The sequence below is a fragment of the Leptodactylus fuscus genome, chromosome 10 (assembly GCF_031893055.1).
Source record: "Leptodactylus fuscus isolate aLepFus1 chromosome 10, aLepFus1.hap2, whole genome shotgun sequence".
Taxonomy (NCBI): Eukaryota; Metazoa; Chordata; class Amphibia; order Anura; family Leptodactylidae; genus Leptodactylus; species Leptodactylus fuscus.
In genome coordinates, this window is record NC_134274.1 from 142,717 (window position 1) to 160,669 (window position 17,953).

Below are 17,953 nucleotides of genomic sequence, written 5' to 3' on the forward strand. Positions count from 1 at the left end.
TAGAGAGCACAGGACAGGAGGTATAGGGGCAGAGAGGGGATAAGAGAGCACAGGACAGGAGGTATAGGGGCAGAGAGGGGATAAGAGAGCACAGAACAGGAGATATAGGGGCAGAGAGGGGGATAAGAGAGCACAGGAAAGGAGGTATAGGGGCAGAGAGGGGATAATAGAGCACAGGACAGGAGGTATAGGGGCAGAGAGGGGATAAGAGAGCACAGGAAAGGAGGTATAGGGGCAGAGAAGGGATAAGAGAGCACAGGACAGGAGGTATAGGGGCAGAGAGGGGATAAGAGATCAGAGGACAGGGAAATATAGGGGCAGAGAGGGCATAAGAGAGCACAGGACAGGAGGTATAGGGGCAGAGAGGGGATAAGAGATCAGAGGACAGGAGGTATAGGAGCAGAGAGGGGATAAGAGAGCACAGGACAGGAGATATAGGGGCAGAGAGGGGATAAGAGAGCACAGGACAGGAGATATAGGGGCAGAGAGGGGATAAGAGAGCACAGGACAGGAGGTATAAGGGCAGAGAGGGGATAAGAGAGCACAGGACAGGAGGTATAGGGGCAGAGAGGGGATAAGAGAGCACAGGACAGGAGATATAGGGGCAGAGAGGGGATAAGAGAGCACAGGACAGGAGATATAAGGGGCAGAGAGGGGATAAGAGAGCACAGGACAGGAGGTATAGGGGCAGAGAGGGGATAGAGAGATCAGAGGACAGGAGGTATAGGGGCAGAGAGGGGATAAGAGAGCACAGGACAGGAGGTATAGGGGCAGAAAGGGGATAAGAGAGATCAGGGACAGGATGTATAGGGGCAGAGAAGGGATAAGAGAGCACAGGACAGGAGGTTAGGGGCAGAAAGGGGATAAGAGAGATCAGGACAGGATGTATAGGGGCAGAGAAGGGATAAGAGAGCAACAGGAAAGGAGGTATAGGGGCAGAAAAGGGATAAGAGAGCACAGGACAGGAGGTATAGGGGCAGAAAGGGGATAAGAGAGCACGGACAGGAGGTATAGGGCAGAGAGGGGATAAGAGAGCACAGGACAGGAGGTATAGGGGCAGAGAGGGGAGAAGAGAGCACAGGACAGGAGATATAGGGGCAGAGAGGGGATAAGAGACCACAGGACAGGAGGTATAGGGGCAGAGAGGGGAGAAGAGAGCACAGGACAGGAGATATAGGGGCAGAGAGGGGATAAGAGAGCAGAGGACAGGAGGTATAGGGGCAGAGAGGGGATAAGAGAGCACAGGACAGGAGGTATAGGGGCAGAGAGGGGATAAGAGAGCACAGGACAGGAGGTATAGGGGCAGAGAGGGGATAAGAGAGCACAGGACAGGAGGTATAGGGGCAGAGAGGGGATAAGAGATCAGAGGACAGGAGGTATAGGGGCAGAGAGGGGATAAGAGAGCACAGGACAGGAGGTATAGGGGCAGAAAGGGGATAAGAGGAGCACAGGACAGGATGTATAGGGCAGAGAAGGGATAAGAGAGACACAGGAAAGGAGGTATAGGGGCAGAGAGGGGATAAGAGATCAGAGGACAGGAGGTATAGGGGCAGAGAGGGGATAAGAGAGCACAGGGACAGGAGGTATAGGGGCAGAAAGGGGATAAGAGAGCACAGGACAGGATGTATAGGGGCAGAGAAGGGATAAGAGAGCACAGGAAAGGAGGTATAGGGGCAGAGAAGGGATAAGAGAGCACAGGACAGGAGGTACAGGGGCAGAAAGGGGATAAGAGAGCACAGGGACAGGAGGTATAGGGGCAGAGAGGGGATAAGAGAGCACAGGGACAGGAGGTATAGGGGCAGAGAGGGGAGAAGAGAGCACAGGACAGGAGATATAGGGGCAGAGAGGGGATAAGAGACCACAGGACAGGAGGTATAGGGGCAGAGAGGGGATAAGAGAGCACAGGACAGGAGGTATAGGGGCAGAGAAGCGGATAAGAGAGCACAGGACAGGAGGTATAGGGGCAGAGAGGGGATAAGAGAGCACAGGACAGGAGGTATAGGGGCAGAGAGGGGGATAAGAGATCAGAGGACAGGAGGTATAGGGGCAGAGAGGGGATAAGAGAGCACAGGACAGGAGGTATAGGGGCAGAAAGGGGATAAGAGAGCACAGGACAGGATGTATAGGGGCAGAGAAGGGATAAGAGAGCACAGGAAAGGAGGTATAGGGGCAGAGAAGGGATAAGAGAGCACAGGACAGGAGGTATAGGGGCAGAAAGGGGATAAGAGAGCACAGGACAGGAGGTATAGGGGCAGAGAGGGGATAAGAGAGCACAGGACAGTAGGTATAGGGGCAGAGAGGGGATAAGAGAGCACAGGAAAGGAGGTATAGTGGCAGAGAGGGGATAAGAGAGCACAGGACAGGAGGTATAAGGGGCAGAGAGGGGATAAGAGAGCTCAGGAAAGGAGGTATAGGGGCAGAGAAGGGATAAGAGAGCACAGGACAGGAGGTATAGGGGCAGAGAGGGGATAAGAGAGCACAGGACAGGAGGTATAGGGGCAGAGAGGGGATAAGAGAGCACAGGACAGGAGGTATAGGGCAGAGAGGGGATAATAGAGCACAGGACAGGAGATATAAGGGCAGAGAGGGGAGAAGAGAGGACAGGAGTATAAGGGGCAGAGAGGGGATAGAGAGCACAGGACAGGAGGTATAGGGGCAGAGAGGGGATAATAGAGCACAGGACAGGAGATATAAGGGCAGAGAGGGGAGAAGAGAGCACAGGACAGGAGTATAGGGGCAGAGAGGGGAGAAGAGAGCACAGGACAGGAGGTATAGGGGCAGAGAGGGGATAAGAGAGCACAGGACAGGAGGTATACGGGCAGAGAGGGGATAAGAGAGCACAGGACAGGAGGTATAAGGCAGAGAGGAGGGATAAGAGAGCACAGGACAGGAGGTATAGGGGCAGAGAGGGGATAAGAGAGCACAGGACAGGAGGTATAGGGGCAGAAAGGGGATAAGAGAGCACAGGACAGGAGGTATAAGGGCAGAGAGGGGATAAGAGAGCACAGGACAGGAGGTATAGGGGCAAAAAAGGGGATAAGAGAGCTCAGGACAGGAGGTATAGGGGCAGAAAGGGGGATAAGAGAGCACAGGACAGGAGGTATAAGGGCAGAGAGGGGATAAGAGAGCACAGGACAGGAGGTATAAAGGGCAGAGAGGGGATAAGAGAGCACAGGACAGGAGGTATAGGGGGCAGAGAGGGGATAATAGAGCACAGGACAGGAGATATAAGGGCAGAGAGGGGAGAAGAGAGCACAGGACAGGAGGTATAGGGGCAGAGAGGGGATAAGAGAGCACAGGACAGGAAGTATAGGGGGCAGAGAGGGGATAAGAGAGCACAGGACAGGAGGTATAGGGGCAGAGAGCGGATAAGAGTGCACAGGACAGGAAGTATAGGGGCAGAGAGGGGATAAGAGAGCACAGGACAGGAGGTTATAGGGGCAGAGAGGGGATAAGAGAGCACAGGACAGGAGGTATAGGGGCAGAGAGGGGATAAGAGAGCACAGGACAGGAGGTATAGGGGCAGAGAGGGGATAAGAGAGCACAGGACAGGAGGTATAGGGGCAGAGAGGGGATAAGAGAGCACAGGACAGGAGGTATAGGGGCAGAGAGGGGATAAGAGAGCACAGGACAGGAGGTATAGGGGCAGAGAGGGGAGAAGAGAGCACAGGACAGGAGATATAAGGGGCAGAGAGGGATAAGAGAGCACAGGAAAGGAGGAATAGGGGCAGAGAGGGGATAAGAGAGCACAGGACAGGAGGTATAGGGGCAGAGAAGGGATAGAAGAAGCACAGGACAGTAGGTATAGGGGCAGAGAGGGGATAAGAGAGCACAGGAAAGGAGGTATAGTGGCAGAGAGGGGATAAGAGAGCACAGGACAGGAGGTATAAGGGCAGAGGGGATAAGAGAGCTCAGGAAAGGAGGTATAGGGGCAGAGAAGGGATAAGAGAGCACAGGACAGGAGGTATAGGGGCAGAGAGGGGATAAGAGAGCACAGGACAGGAGGTATAGGGGGCAGAGAGGGGATAAGAGAGCACAGGACAGGAGGTATAGGGGCAGAGAGGGGATAATAGAGCACAGGACAGGAGATATAAGGGCAGAGAGGGGAGAAGAGAGGACAGGAGGTATAAGGGCAGAGAGGGGATAAGAGAGCACAGGACAGGAGGTATAGGGGCAGAGAGGGGATAATAGAGCACAGGACAAGAGATATAAGGGCAGAGAGGGGAGAAGAGAGCACAGGACAGGAGGTATAGGAGCAGAGAGGGGATAAGAGAGCACAGGACAGGAAGTATAGGGGCAGAGAGGGGATAAGAGAGCACAGGACAGGAGGTATAGGGGCAGAGAGGGGATAAGAGTGCACAGGACAGGAAGTATAGGGGCAGAGAGGGGATAAGAGAGCACACGGAAAGGAGGTATAGGGGCAGAAAGGGGATAAGAGTGCACAGGACAGGAAGTATAGGGGCAGAGAGGGGATAAGAGTGCACAGGACAGGAAGTAATAGGGGCAGAGAGGGGATAAGAGAGCACAGGACAGGAGGTATAGGGGCAGAGAGGGGAGAAGAGAGCACAGGACAGGAGGTATAAGGGCAGAGAGGGGATAAGAGAGCACAGGAAAAGAGGTATAGGGGCAGAGAAGGGATAAGAGAGCACAGGACAGGAGGTATAGGGGCAGAGAAGGGATAAGAGAGCACAGGACAGGAGGTATAGGGGCAGAGAGGGGATAAGAGAGCACAGGACAGGAAGTTTAGGGGCAGAGAGGGGGATAAGAGAGCACAGGACAGGAAGAATAGGGGCAGAGAGGGGATAAGAGACCACAGGACAGGAGGTATAGGGGCAGAGAGGGGAGAAGAGAGCACAGGACAGGAGGAATAGGGGCAAAGAGGGGATAAGAGAGCACAGGACAGGAGGTATAGGGGCAGAGAAGGGATAAGAGAGCACAGGAAAGGAGGAATAGGGGCAAAGAGGGGATAAGAGAGCACAGGACAGGAGGTATAGGGGCAGAGAAGGGATAAGAGAGCACAGGACAGTAGGTATAGGGGCAGAGAGGGGATAAGAGAGCACAGGAAAGGAGGTATAGGGGCAGAGAGGGGATAAGAGAGCACAGGACAGGAGGTATAAGGGCAGAGAGGGGATAAGAGAGCTCAGGAAAGGAGGTATAGGGGCAGAGAAGGGATAAGAGAGCACAGGACAGGAGGTATAGGGGCAGAGAGGGGATAAGAGAGCACAGGACAGGAGGTATCGGGGCAGAGAGGGGATAAGAGAGCACAGGAAAGGAGGTATAGGGGCAGAGAGGGGATAAGAGAGCACAGGACAGGAGGTATAGGGGCAGAGAGGGGATAAGAGAGCACAGGACAGGAGGTATAGGGGCAGAGAGGGGATAAGAGAGCATAGGAAAGGAGGTATAGGGGCAGAGAGGGGATAAGAGAGCACAGGACAGGAGGTATAGGGGCAGAGAGGGGATAAGAGAGCATAGGAAAGGAGGTATAGGGGCAGAGAGGGGATAAGAGAGCACAGGACAGGAGGTATAGGGGCAGAGAGGGGATAAGAGAGCACAGGACAGGAGGTATAGGGGGCAGAGAGGGGATAAGAGAGCATAGGAAAGGAGGTATAGGGGCAGAGAGGGGATAAGAGAGCACAGGAAAGGAGGTATAGGGGCAGAGAGGGGATAAGAGAGCATAGGAAAGGAGGTATAGGGGCAGAGAAGGGATAAGAGAGCACAGGACAGGAGGTATAGGGGCAGAGAGGGGATAAGAGAGCACAGGACAGGAGGTATAGGGGCAGAGAGGGGATAAGAGAGCACAGGAAAGGAGGTATAGGGGCAGAGAGGGGATAAGAGAGCACAGGACAGGAGGTATAGGGGCAGAGAGGGGGATAAGAGAGCACAGGACAGGAGGTATAGGGGCAGAGAGGGGATAAGAGAGCACAGGACAGGAGGTATAGGGGCAGAGAGGGGATAAGAGAGCACAGGACAGGAGGTATAGGGGCAGAGAGGGGAGAAGAGAGCACAGGACAGGAGGTATAGGGGCAGAGAGGGGATAAGAGAGCACAGGACAGGAGATATAAGGGCAGATGGAGTTGGTGGAGACGTCTTGCCCAGGACCTAGTATTCCTGCTGTACTGTTTAGTGATGTAATGTAGATATAGGTTGTTGGCACTGACCTGATGGGGGCCTCTTCCTGCCCAATCTGGTGACTGCCCGGGTGAACATGTCTAGAAGGATGACACACGTGCAACTCAATGAGGGTTCCTGTTAAACCTGCGACCCCGGTCTAGATCTCTTCTCCAGCTCCGTTCAGGCTCTGAGTCACAGAATGTCTCTTCCCACCCACCGCTCTGTCTACACCTCCCTCTTAGGACATGACTCTGGCCACAACTCTTCTGGAGTTATAAGACGACAGAGCAGAGAGCAGCTCCTGCACTGGACAGACCAGGGGAAGAAGGAGAGGCTGGGACTATTAGTTCTCCTTGTGCCTTTGTTTTAGGGAGATGTTCGGCTGAGGTGGAAGAATAGACTAGAAGAATGTCTGACTCTGTACAGACTTGTCTGCCTCTCCCTTCCTGATTCCTCCATAGCTGCCACCAGATGTGCTAAACCCCCAGACCAAATACACCAGGGTCTGCAGCGACATCGGGGAATACAACAGAGATTGGTGACTGGCAGGCCGGACCGTGATCGCCGCTCTTACCTCTAGGACTGAATATTGGAAAGGATTATAGGCTCGGTCTTTCTTATTTCCATTCTAGTCAATCGGCTTCTGGGTTTGCACTTGACGGCTTTAGGAGTTACACACTTCATCCTAACACAGAGATCTCTCGTGAACACAATCACCGGCTCAGGCCGACGGTCAGTGGAGGGTCAGAGGTCAGATGACCTTTATGGTGTGCAATGGTCAGTGCTGAGTATTTCCATCATCCATGTACTAGTAATACAGTAGAAGTCAGCGTACACCCATTACATAACAATCATGGGGTCACTCTGCAGCCGTGTGGCGCTGGATTCCTGTGGTGCAGAACAGCAGGAATACTTTTGGGTTACGTGTCCCTTTTGTGAGCAGGTTACCCCTGCATGCGTTGTGCTGAGGTTCGGGCTACCTGCTCCGATCTGGGGTTCCTCTCCATCTCCTGGCCTATCTTTGGGGTTGGATACTTGGATATCTCTGCTAGGTACCTATATACACACATATATATATTACACACTTGGTGCAGGGATCATATCCATGAACAATCCCATTTATTTCCAACAGTGAGCCTGGGCTGCAGACAGACATTAGGCCTGTCCCAGGTTTTGGCTTCCAGCACGGACCTGTGATAATATACTGGCATCATACTGATGTTCATGGAGCCTTGGCCAAGGACACACAGTGCAGTCTTATAGGAATGATGGCGCTGTCCATCACAGTAAGGATGAATAAACACTTCTTTCTGTCAAGGAATGGGAAAGGGGACAAGACTGTCAGGGCCTGGCCTCAGCTGCAGGGATAGCAGGGGCAGCCGCTCTACCATGTGCACAGGACATTCCTAGGAGTCCTGATATGCATTATAGCACCCACGGCTGTAAGGTGTTGTCCTGCACTGGAATAGCCTAATATCACGCCCTAACACCCCACAAGAAGATCCACGTGGCTTCCCTGAGCTACTTGTGCACTTACTGCTCTGCTCTCCACGTGGCGGGGACTCATCGGAGGTGACACATTAGGGATCTCTCAGGGACAGCTGTGGGAATCCCTTTGTAAAGGCAGGAGTGGTTTTTGTAGGGTGTTGTATAGGGCCCCCCATATGACTCCTGGGATAAGACAGACTCCCATACTGCCCTTTGGGATCTGACTACTTTGTTGGTTCCATTTCACGACTAAGATTTGGATTTGTAAGCGTTACGTTTTATTAGAGGGATCCTTTGCTTTATATGAATTACTTCTCCAATCGGTCCTGGAGGGACATAACGTGTAACCCTGTATTTAGGGGATCAGTCATGTACATAGGCCGCAGGTCCAGTCATCTCTATGGGATCAACTTCATTAGCTCCACATAGATGAAGGTGCGAGAGGCCATTGCTCTGCTCAGACAGGAGGGAACAACCTACAAGGTAAAGATGGGACGATTTACTTTCGGGCCCGGTTACCTGGAAGGACCTTCACGGCTGCTCTAAGTCTCTCCTCCCTAGATGGGGGTCGGGATGTTCCAGACCCTGTGCAGACCTGTGAACTTTTGGGCTATGACAATGCCAGCCAGCGACTTATTACCACTGACATTACATCGCACGGTCCTAGTGAAGGAGGAGGCCACAATTTGGTTCCATCATTAAAAATTTATTGGCAGGTCTTATTTGGGTCAAAAAATCCTCAGACAAATGTGGTCGGGTGTTGGTGATGACGTAACGTCTCCACAATATGAGCAATGTCATAGCATGGGGGGGTCACACAAATCTGCCAATATCACCAAATGGGTAAATCATGAATAAATCGGTTTTTTAAAAAAAACTAGGCAAATTGCAGAGAAGGAGGGAGGACGAACTCCTCGCAGCCCCCCCAAACCTTCTAATCATAGAATACAATGGATTTACAGGATGGGGGGCACTGGAATTAAGGCTACTCCTGGGATGCAGGCTCCTTACAAGTGCCACACCAGAGATGGGGAACATCTATATACACAGAGGAGCTGCAATCACATAGAAAACCTCTCCGTTATATACAGAGAACCATTGCACCCCACCATGATGGCGAGGAGAACGACAAGCAGCGCGGCCGTCACTTACACTTCTCTACGCACATCTCTGAAATGGCTTTTATTGTGTACAGAAGGAAAGCTGAATTTAAGACCAGTCCTGAACTTCAGGGGAGGGGGGAGAAAAAAAAAAACCCTATAAAGATGAGTCCATTCCGTCTGCGCAGTGCCGATGGCTCCAGAAATAAATATAGTCTATGGATTCCCCTTCTTCCGTCCTCCTCGCTGGATTATAGACTCTTAGAAAAGTTCTCTCACTGCGTTTGGTAACTGGCCATACTGTAGCCTGGTGGGTTCTGTATCACTGACGGCCCTTGTGACGGCGGTGGGGGTTGGGCACTGAAGCCTCCCATCCATGTGGCTGACTGTGACTGTCTGCAATACAAAAGATAGGGAATGAAGACTCAGAAAACATCCGGAGAGCGGTCAGTCCCCACTTACTGCACGCACTTACTCTACTCCGAAGCTTTGCTGATTCCACGCCTGTCCATACATGCCATAGGATGGTACTTGCCAGCCATTGGTAACATACTGCCCATACTGCTGAGGGTTGCCATACATGTGACTCCACTGACCCCACTGACTGTAATCCACCTGCAAGAGATGGAACAAGTTATTGCTTGTACTGCGAACAGATCAGACCAGCCTAGGAAGGATTAGAGGGTAGGAACACCTACAATGCACCAGATATACACAAGGATTTCATGAGGGTCCCTCAGGTGCACCTGTTACACCGTCCTACTTCTGGCATTCCCTGGCACCGGTCTCGTCACCTCCTCTGGGGGTAAGAACAGCTCGGCCTACAATCCCACAACCTGGCTCTGCTTTTCCAGTCGCTGTAGAAGTAGCACTACCAGGGACACAACGGTACATACACACACACACACACACCGGTACATACATACACTGGTATACACACACACACACACACACCGGTACACACATACACCGATACATACGTACACAACGGTACATACATACACTGATACATACACAACGGTACACACACACACCAGTATATACACAACGGTACACACACACCGGTACATACATACACCAGTACATACACAATACATACATACACACATCGGTACATACACACTGGTACATACACAACGATACACACACACACCGGTACATACATACACCGATACATACACACACTGGTACATACACACACACTGGTACATACACAACGGTACATGGCTATTAGATTCACCTCTTATACTTTCCACTATCTGTCTGTATATGATCTTCCTCCTATAGAGTGATACAAGCTGCTGTAAATAACCTTCACCCTACACTATGATCTAGATGTGAGCTGCTGTAGATGATCTTCCCCTATACTGTACTGTGAGCTGCTGTAGATGATCTTCCCCTATACTGTACTGGGAGCTGCTGTAGATGATCTTCCCCTATACTGTACTGGGAGCGGCTGTAGATGATCTTCTCCTATACTGTACTGGGAGCTGCTGTAGATGATCTTCCCCTATACTGTACTGTCCGCTGCTGTAGATGATCTTCCCCTATACTGTACTGGGAGCTGCTGTAGATGATCTTCCCCTATACTGTACTGGGAGCTGCTGTAGATGATCTTCCCCTATACTGTACTGGGAGCGGCTGTAGATGATCTTCTCCTATACTGTACTGGGAGCTGCTGTAGATGATCTTCCCCTATACTGTACTGTCCGCTGCTGTAGATGATCTTCCCCTATACTGTACTGGGAGCGGCTGTAGATGATCTTCCCCTATACTGTACTGGGAGCTGCTGTAGATGATCTTCCCCTATACTGTACTGTGAGCTGCTGTAGATAATCTTCCCCTATACTGTACTGGGAGCTGCTGTAGATGATCTTCCCCTATACTGTACTGGGAGCGGCTGTAGATGATCTTCTCCTATACTGTACTGGGAGCTGCTGTAGATGATCTTCCCCTATACTGTACTGTCCGCTGCTGTAGATGATCTTCCCCTATACTGTACTGTGAGCTGCTGCAGATGATCTTCCCCTATACTGTACTGTGAGCTGCTGCAGATGATCTTCCCCTATACTGTACTGTGAGCTGCTGTAGATGATCTTCCCCTATACTGTACTGTCCGCTGCTGTAGATGATCTTCCCCTATACTGTGCTGTGAGCTGCTGTAGATGATCTTCCCCTATACTGTACTGTGAGCTGCTGTAGATGATCTTCCCCTATACTGTACTGTGAGCTGCTGTAGATGATCTTCCCCTATACTGTACTGTGAGCTGCTGTAGATGATCTTCCCCTATACTGTACTGGGAGCTGCTGTAGATGATCTTCCCCTATACTGTACTGGGAGCGGCTGTAGATGATCTTCCCCTATACTGTACTGGGAGCTGCTGTAGATGATCTTCCCCTATACTGTACTGTGAGCGGCTGTAGATGATCTTCCCCTATACTGTACTGTGAGCTGCTGTAGATGATCTTCCCCTATACTGTACTGTGAGCTGCTGTAGATGATCTTCCCCTATACTGTACTGTGAGCTGCTGTAGATGATCTTCCCCTATACTGTACTGTGAGCTGCTGTAGATGATCTTCCCCTATACTGTACTGTGAGCTGCTGTAGATGATCTTCCCCTATACTGTACTGTGAGCTGCTGTAGATGATCTTCTCCTATACTGTACTGTGAGCTGCTGTAGATGATCTTCCCCTATACTGTACTGTGAGCTGCTGTAGATGATCCTCCCCTATACTGTACTGTGAGCTGCTGTAGATGATCTTCCCCTATACTGTACTGTGAGCTGCTGTAGATGATCTTCTCCTATACTGTACTGGGAGCTGCTGTAGATGATCTTCCTCTATACTGTACTGGGAGCTGCTGTAGATGATCTTCTCCTATACTGTACTGGGAGCTGCTGTAGATGATCTTCTCCTATACTGTACTGGGAGCTGCTGTAGATGATCTTCCCCTATACTGTGCTGTGAGCTGCTGTAGATGATCTTCCCCTATACTGTACTGTGAGCTGCTGTAGATGATCTTCTCCTATACTGTACTGTGAGCTGCTGTAGATGATCTTCCCCTATACTGTACTGTGAGCTGCTGTAGATGATCTTCTCCTATACTGTACTGTGAGCTGCTGTAGATGATCTTCCCCTATACTGTACTGGGAGCTGCTGTAGATGATCTTCTCCTATACTGTACTGGGAGCTGCTGTAGATGATCTTCCCCTATACTGTACTGGGAGCGGCTGTAGATGATCTTCCCCTATACTGTACTGGGAGCTGCTGTAGATGATCTTCTCCTATACTGTACTGTGAGCTGCTGTAGATGATCTTCCCCTATACTGTACTGTGAGCTGCTGTAGATGATCTTCCCTCTATACTGTACTGTGAGCTGCTGTAGATGATCTTCCTCTATACTGTACTGTGAGCTGCTGTAGATCTTCCCTCTATACTGTACTGTGAGCTGCTGTAGATCTTCCCCTATACTGTACTGTGAGCTGCTGTAGATGATCTTCCCCTATACTGTACTGTGAGCTGCTGTAGATGATCTTCCTCTATACTGTACTGTGAGCTGCTGTAGATGATCTTCCCCTATACTGTACTGTGAGCTGCTGTAGATGATCTTCCCCTATACTGTACTGGGAGCTGCTGTAGATGATCTTCCTCTATACTGTGCTGTGAGCTGCTGTAGATGATCTTCTCCTATACTGTACTGTCCGCTGCTGTAGATGATCTTCCCCTATACTGTACTGTGAGCTGCTGTAGATGATCTTCTCCTATACTGTACTGTGAGCTGCTGTAGATGATCTTCTCCTATACTGTACTGTGAGCTCCTGTAGATGATCTTCCCCTATACTGTACTGTGAGCTGCTGTAGATGATCTTCCTCTATACTGTACTGGGAGCTGCTGTAGATGATCTTTCCCTATACTGTACTGTGAGCTGCTGTAGATGATCTTCTCCTATACTGTACTGTGAGCTGCTGTAGATGATCTTCTCCTATACTGTACTGTGAGCTCCTGTAGATGATCTTCCCCTATACTGTACTGTGAGCTGCTGTAGATGATCTTCCCCTATACTGTACTGTGAGCTGCTGTAGATGATCTTCCCCTATACTGTACTGTGAGCTCCTGTAGATAATCTTCCCCTATACTGTACTGTGAGCTGCTGTAGATGATCTTCTCCTATACTGTACTGTGAGCTCCTGTAGATAATCTTCCCCTATACTGTACTGTGAGCTGCTGTAGATGATCTTCCCCTATACTGTACTGTGAGCTGCTGTAGATGATCTTCCCCTATACTGTACTGTGAGCTGCTGTAGATGATCTTCTCCTATACTGTACTGTGAGCTGCTGTAGATGATCTTCCCCTATACTGTACTGGGAGCTGCTGTAGATGATCTTCTATACTGTACTGGGAGCTGCTGTAGATGATCTTCCCCTATACTGTACTGGGAGCGGCTGTAGATGATCTTCCCCTATACTGTACTGGGAGCTGCTGTAGATGATCTTCTCCTATACTGTACTGTGAGCTGCTGTAGATGATCTTCCCCTATACTGTACTGTGAGCTGCTGTAGATGATCTTCCCTCTATACTGTACTGTGAGCTGCTGTAGATGATCTTCCTCTATACTGTACTGTGAGCTGCTGTAGATCTTCCCTCTATACTGTACTGTGAGCTGCTGTAGATGATCTTCCCCTATACTGTACTGGGAGCTGCTGTAGATGATCTTCTCCTATACTGTACTGTGAGCTGCTGCAGATGATCTTCCTCTATACTGTACTGTGAGCTGCTGTAGATCTTCCCTCTATACTGTACTGTGAGCTGCTGTAGATGATCTTCTCCTATACTGTACTGTGAGCTGCTGTAGATGATCTTCCCCTATACTGTACTGTGAGCTGCTGCAGATGATCTTCCCCTATACTGTACTGTCCGCTGCTGTAGATGATCTTCCCCTATACTGTACTGTGAGCTGCTGTAGATGATCTTCCCCTATACTGTACTGTGAGCTGCTGTAGATGATCTTCCTCTATACTGTACTGTGAGCTGCTGTAGATGATCTTCCCCTATACTGTACTGTGAGCTGCTGTAGATGATCTTCCCCTATACTGTACTGGGAGCTGCTGTAGATGATCTTCCTCTATACTGTGCTGTGAGCTGCTGTAGATGATCTTCTCCTATACTGTACTGTCCGCTGCTGTAGATGATCTTCCCCTATACTGTACTGTGAGCTGCTGTAGATGATCTTCTCCTATACTGTACTGTGAGCTGCTGTAGATGATCTTCTCCTATACTGTACTGTGAGCTCCTGTAGATGATCTTCCCCTATACTGTACTGTGAGCTGCTGTAGATGATCTTCCCCTATACTGTACTGTGAGCTGCTGTAGATGATCTTCCTCTATACTGTACTGGGAGCTGCTGTAGATGATCTTTCCCTATACTGTACTGTGAGCTGCTGTAGATGATCTTCTCCTATACTGTACTGTGAGCTGCTGTAGATGATCTTCTCCTATACTGTACTGTGAGCTCCTGTAGATGATCTTCCCCTATACTGTACTGTGAGCTGCTGTAGATGATCTTCCCCTATACTGTACTGTGAGCTGCTGTAGATGATCTTCCCCTATACTGTACTGTGAGCTCCTGTAGATAATCTTCCCCTATACTGTACTGTGAGCTGCTGTAGATGATCTTCTCCTATACTGTACTGTGAGCTCCTGTAGATAATCTTCCCCTATACTGTACTGTGAGCTGCTGTAGATGATCTTCTCCTATACTGTACTGTGAGCTGCTGTAGATGATCTTCCTCTATACTGTACTGTAAGCTGCTATACATGGTCTTCCCCTATACTGTCACTATTTGGACCCCCCCACACACACACTATGTGGACTCCTCCCCCCTCAGTATGTGTTCCAGGACAACCACATGTCTCATATCAATAATGACGGTGGCCTGAGGGGAACACGACGGGTAAGGCTCCCTCATTATAGTGACATCACTCTATAGTATAAAGGCAAAACCTTCCGCATAACATGGGGGACAAATCTCTTACTTGCTGGAAATTTTTTGTCATGTCAGGTGTCTCTTTGCCCCAATAACACTTCACCACGTGACCCTCTATGGTGGTGCCATTCACAGACACTATAGCATGTGCAGCACTGTCGTGGCTCGAAAACCTGAGAGAAAGACAATGCGAAGAAAGGTTAGTGGAATACGAAAGCCGTCCATGCTCCAATCCTGGCTCCTCGGGGAACGGCACCGGCCGCATGAACCATCCACTCACCTAATAAAAGAATAGCCCTTCTCAGGGAAAACCCGGATTTCCATTATCTGACCGAACACCCCAAATGTCTGTCTCATCAGCTGATCTGTAAGAAGGACACGAGACACGTCAGTAATGGGGACAAGCTTCAGAACGGCAGGTGACAGTGGTGGTCTCATCGCTCTATAACCCCATTGTGAGCCTGTGGATTCCGCGAGTCTCAGGGAGACATGGATGGAAAGCTTTGGTCACACAGCAATAGTCTGGCCCCAAAATAATCGGGTAACTGATCCCCTATCCACAGAGTAAGTTGAGTAGGACCCCTACTCATTATTACCACAAGGTGATCGGGCAATAGTCCAATAGAAAGCATTGGAGCGGCAGCGTGCCTGCATCATCATTGCGCCATTCAGATGGGAATGCAAGGACCCCCCCAGTTCGCATGACTCCATCCTTTGGATAGGGGATAAGCCGCCATTGTGGGCAATGTATATAAATGTTGGATATCTCTATGAACTAGAACAGATAGGAGTAGGCAAGAAGCGAAGCAAACAACAGAGGAATAAGCCTTGAGCGGCCCACTCACCCGTCAGACCCGAGCCGATGCCCCCGCAGTACACAGTACAGTTTTTCGGGCTGGACTGATTGACCACATCTTCAAACCTCAATTGTTTGGAGTTATCTGAAGCGAGAGAAGAGTCGGCACATGAGTCACCCCATTTACCACTACCGTCCGAGGACAGCTCCGGGAGAGCGCTCCGACACTCACTTTCCTGCGTGCTTTTTGGTGCGGGGGGTTTGCGCGTTGCCCAGTTAGTCCTAATTTGTCGTCCGCCCAACCACTGTCCTCCCATGTGCACGATGGCGTTCTCTGCGTCCTGAGAGAAGAACACAGGTGAGTCCACAACAAAGAGCTACGACGAGGAGGCCGAAGGGCAGACGAGCCACCTCCACTTACCAGCTTGTTATAGAAGGACACAAAACCGTAGCCCTTGGACTTGCCTGTTGCCATATCCTTCACCACCCTGGCATCGCTGTGAGAAGAGAGGACAGACGGATGAGAGGACGAAAGCCGGAGGACAAGACAAAGGAGTAAAATCATCAATACGAATCTATAAGGAACCACACACACTGTACTGTGTAGACAGCCCTCCTGCTTCCTCTACCTACCCCTGCCAGTTATCCTCCAGGTACGGGCTAACCATGACTAGCTCCCTAGCCCAGCCTGACCACAAAGTACATGATATCTACGGCACACAGCTCTAATATAACATGGAATAAACATGCAACCTGCCGCTGACACATTAGAAAGGCTCTACGCTCTAGTCTAGGCACTCAACAGTCCGGGCTCACCATGCACTCACTAAAATCAATGGCTGCAGAATATATCAAATATCAAAATTGAAAAAAGAGGAAAAAGTAGGAATTAAAAGGCATACATGGCCTGTTAACAGATTTCTTTATTTTTCTTGGTCAATTCTTTACCACCATTTTGGAGTTTGGGCAGCTGTAAATTTTGAAAAATTGACATTTTCAGAAAATTTAAGAAAAGGAGAATATTACTAAAGAAGAACAATAACTTCAGCACACCAGTACAAAAACAACAAAACTTACACAGAGATGGATTGTGTAATATCAATCTGCACTGAATAGAGATAGGAGATAGATAGACTGCAAATATCAAGAGAGACGGAGAATATCAAAGAGAATCAATAGAAAGGAGAATAAAAAATAATAATAATCTACAACTGAGTCCAGTGTGCACAGTTCCTTGCTGAAAGCCTTCAAGATTCTGTCCAGCTACCAGCAATTCTGCAAAATAATCAGAATGCTATTCAGTTTAATGGAGAGGGGGAGTCGGGAAAGACTTACACCCTGCTAAAGAGACCGACTTACCAAAGAGCGGCGCAAACAGACACAGCAGAAAATCAGACATTGCAGAGATATGGAGGAGACCGGGGGCTCAGACCAGCTGGTGCAGCGCTGTGCAGGGCTCAGACTAGCTGGTGCAGCGCTGTGCAGGGCTCAGACTAGCTGGTGCAGCACTGTGCAGGGCTCAGACTAGCTGGTGCAGGGCTCAGACTAGCTGGTGCAGCGCTGTGCAGGGCTCAGACTAGCTGGTGCAGCGCTGTGCAGGGCTCAGACTAGCTGGTGCAGCGCTGTGCAGGGCTCAGACTAGCTGGTGCAGCGCTGTGCAGGGCTCAGACTAGCTGGTGCAGCGCTGCGCAGGGCTCAAATTAGTTGGTGCAGCGCTGCACAGGGCTCAGACTAGCTGGTGCAGCAATGCGCAGGGCTCAGACTAGCTGGTGCAGCACTGCGCAAGGCTCAGACTAGCTGGTGCAGCGCTGCGCAAGGCTCAGACTAGCTGGTGCAGCGCTGCGCAAGGCTCAGACTAGCTGGTGCAGCGCTGCGCAGGGCTCAGACTAGCTGGTGCAGCACTGCGCAGGGCTCAGACTAGCTGGTGCAGCACTGCGCAGGGCTCAGACTAGCTGGTGCAGCGCTGTGCAGGGCTCAGACTAGCTGGTGCAGCGCTGTGCAGGGCTCAGACTAGCTGGTGCAGCGCTGTGCAGGGCTCAGACTAGCTGGTGCAGCGCTGTGCAGGGCTCAGACTAGCTGGTGCAGCGCTGCGCAGGGCTCAGACTAGCTGGTGCAGCGCTGCGCAGGGCTCAGACTAGTTGGTGCAGCACTGCGCAGGGCTCAGACTAGTTGGTGCAGCGCTGCGCAGGGCTCAGACTAGTTGGTGCAGCGCTGCGCAGGGCTCAGACTAGTTGGTGCAGCGCTGCGCAGGGCTCAGACTAGCTGGTGCAGCGCTGTGCAGGGCTCAGACTAGCTGGTGCAGCGCTGTGCAGGGCTCAGACTAGCTGGTGAAGCTGTGCAGGGCTCAGACTAGTTGGTGCAGCGCTGCGCAGGGCTCAGACTAGCTGCTGCAGCGCTCAGACTAGCTGGTGCAGCACTGTGCAGGGCTCAGACTAGTTGGTGCAGCGCTGCGCAGGGCTCAGACTAGTTG

General features: G+C 50.6%; 2 protein-coding genes across 3 annotated transcripts in view; both read right to left on the reverse strand.

Moving 5' to 3' along the window:
- Window positions 1-6,359, reverse strand: part of RGS10 (regulator of G protein signaling 10) — a 19,854-nt gene extending 13,495 nt beyond the window's left edge. The window contains exon 1 of the mRNA XM_075288272.1: window positions 6,159-6,359. Within this exon, the coding sequence (XP_075144373.1) occupies window positions 6,159-6,207 (49 nt within the window). The 5' untranslated portion in view covers window positions 6,208-6,359. The remainder of the gene's footprint in view (window positions 1-6,158) is intronic.
- A 2,407-nt stretch (window positions 6,360-8,766) lies between these two features.
- TIAL1 (TIA1 cytotoxic granule associated RNA binding protein like 1) overlaps window positions 8,767-17,953 on the reverse strand; it is a 29,106-nt gene continuing 19,919 nt past the window's right edge. Inside the window, exons 6-12 of one of the 2 annotated variants that reach the window (XM_075257666.1) lie at window positions 15,905-15,980; window positions 15,716-15,824; window positions 15,533-15,628; window positions 14,968-15,052; window positions 14,737-14,860; window positions 9,175-9,314; window positions 8,767-9,095 (exon numbers count right to left, since the gene is read on the reverse strand). In XM_075257666.1, coding sequence (XP_075113767.1) covers window positions 8,975-9,095; window positions 9,175-9,314; window positions 14,737-14,860; window positions 14,968-15,052; window positions 15,533-15,628; window positions 15,716-15,824; window positions 15,905-15,980 — 751 coding nt within the window. In that variant the 3' untranslated portion in view covers window positions 8,767-8,974. Of the gene's footprint in view, window positions 9,096-9,174; window positions 9,315-14,736; window positions 14,861-14,967; window positions 15,053-15,532; window positions 15,825-15,904; window positions 15,981-17,953 lie in introns of both variants that reach the window. The other variant, XM_075257665.1, reaches the window with a different exon arrangement.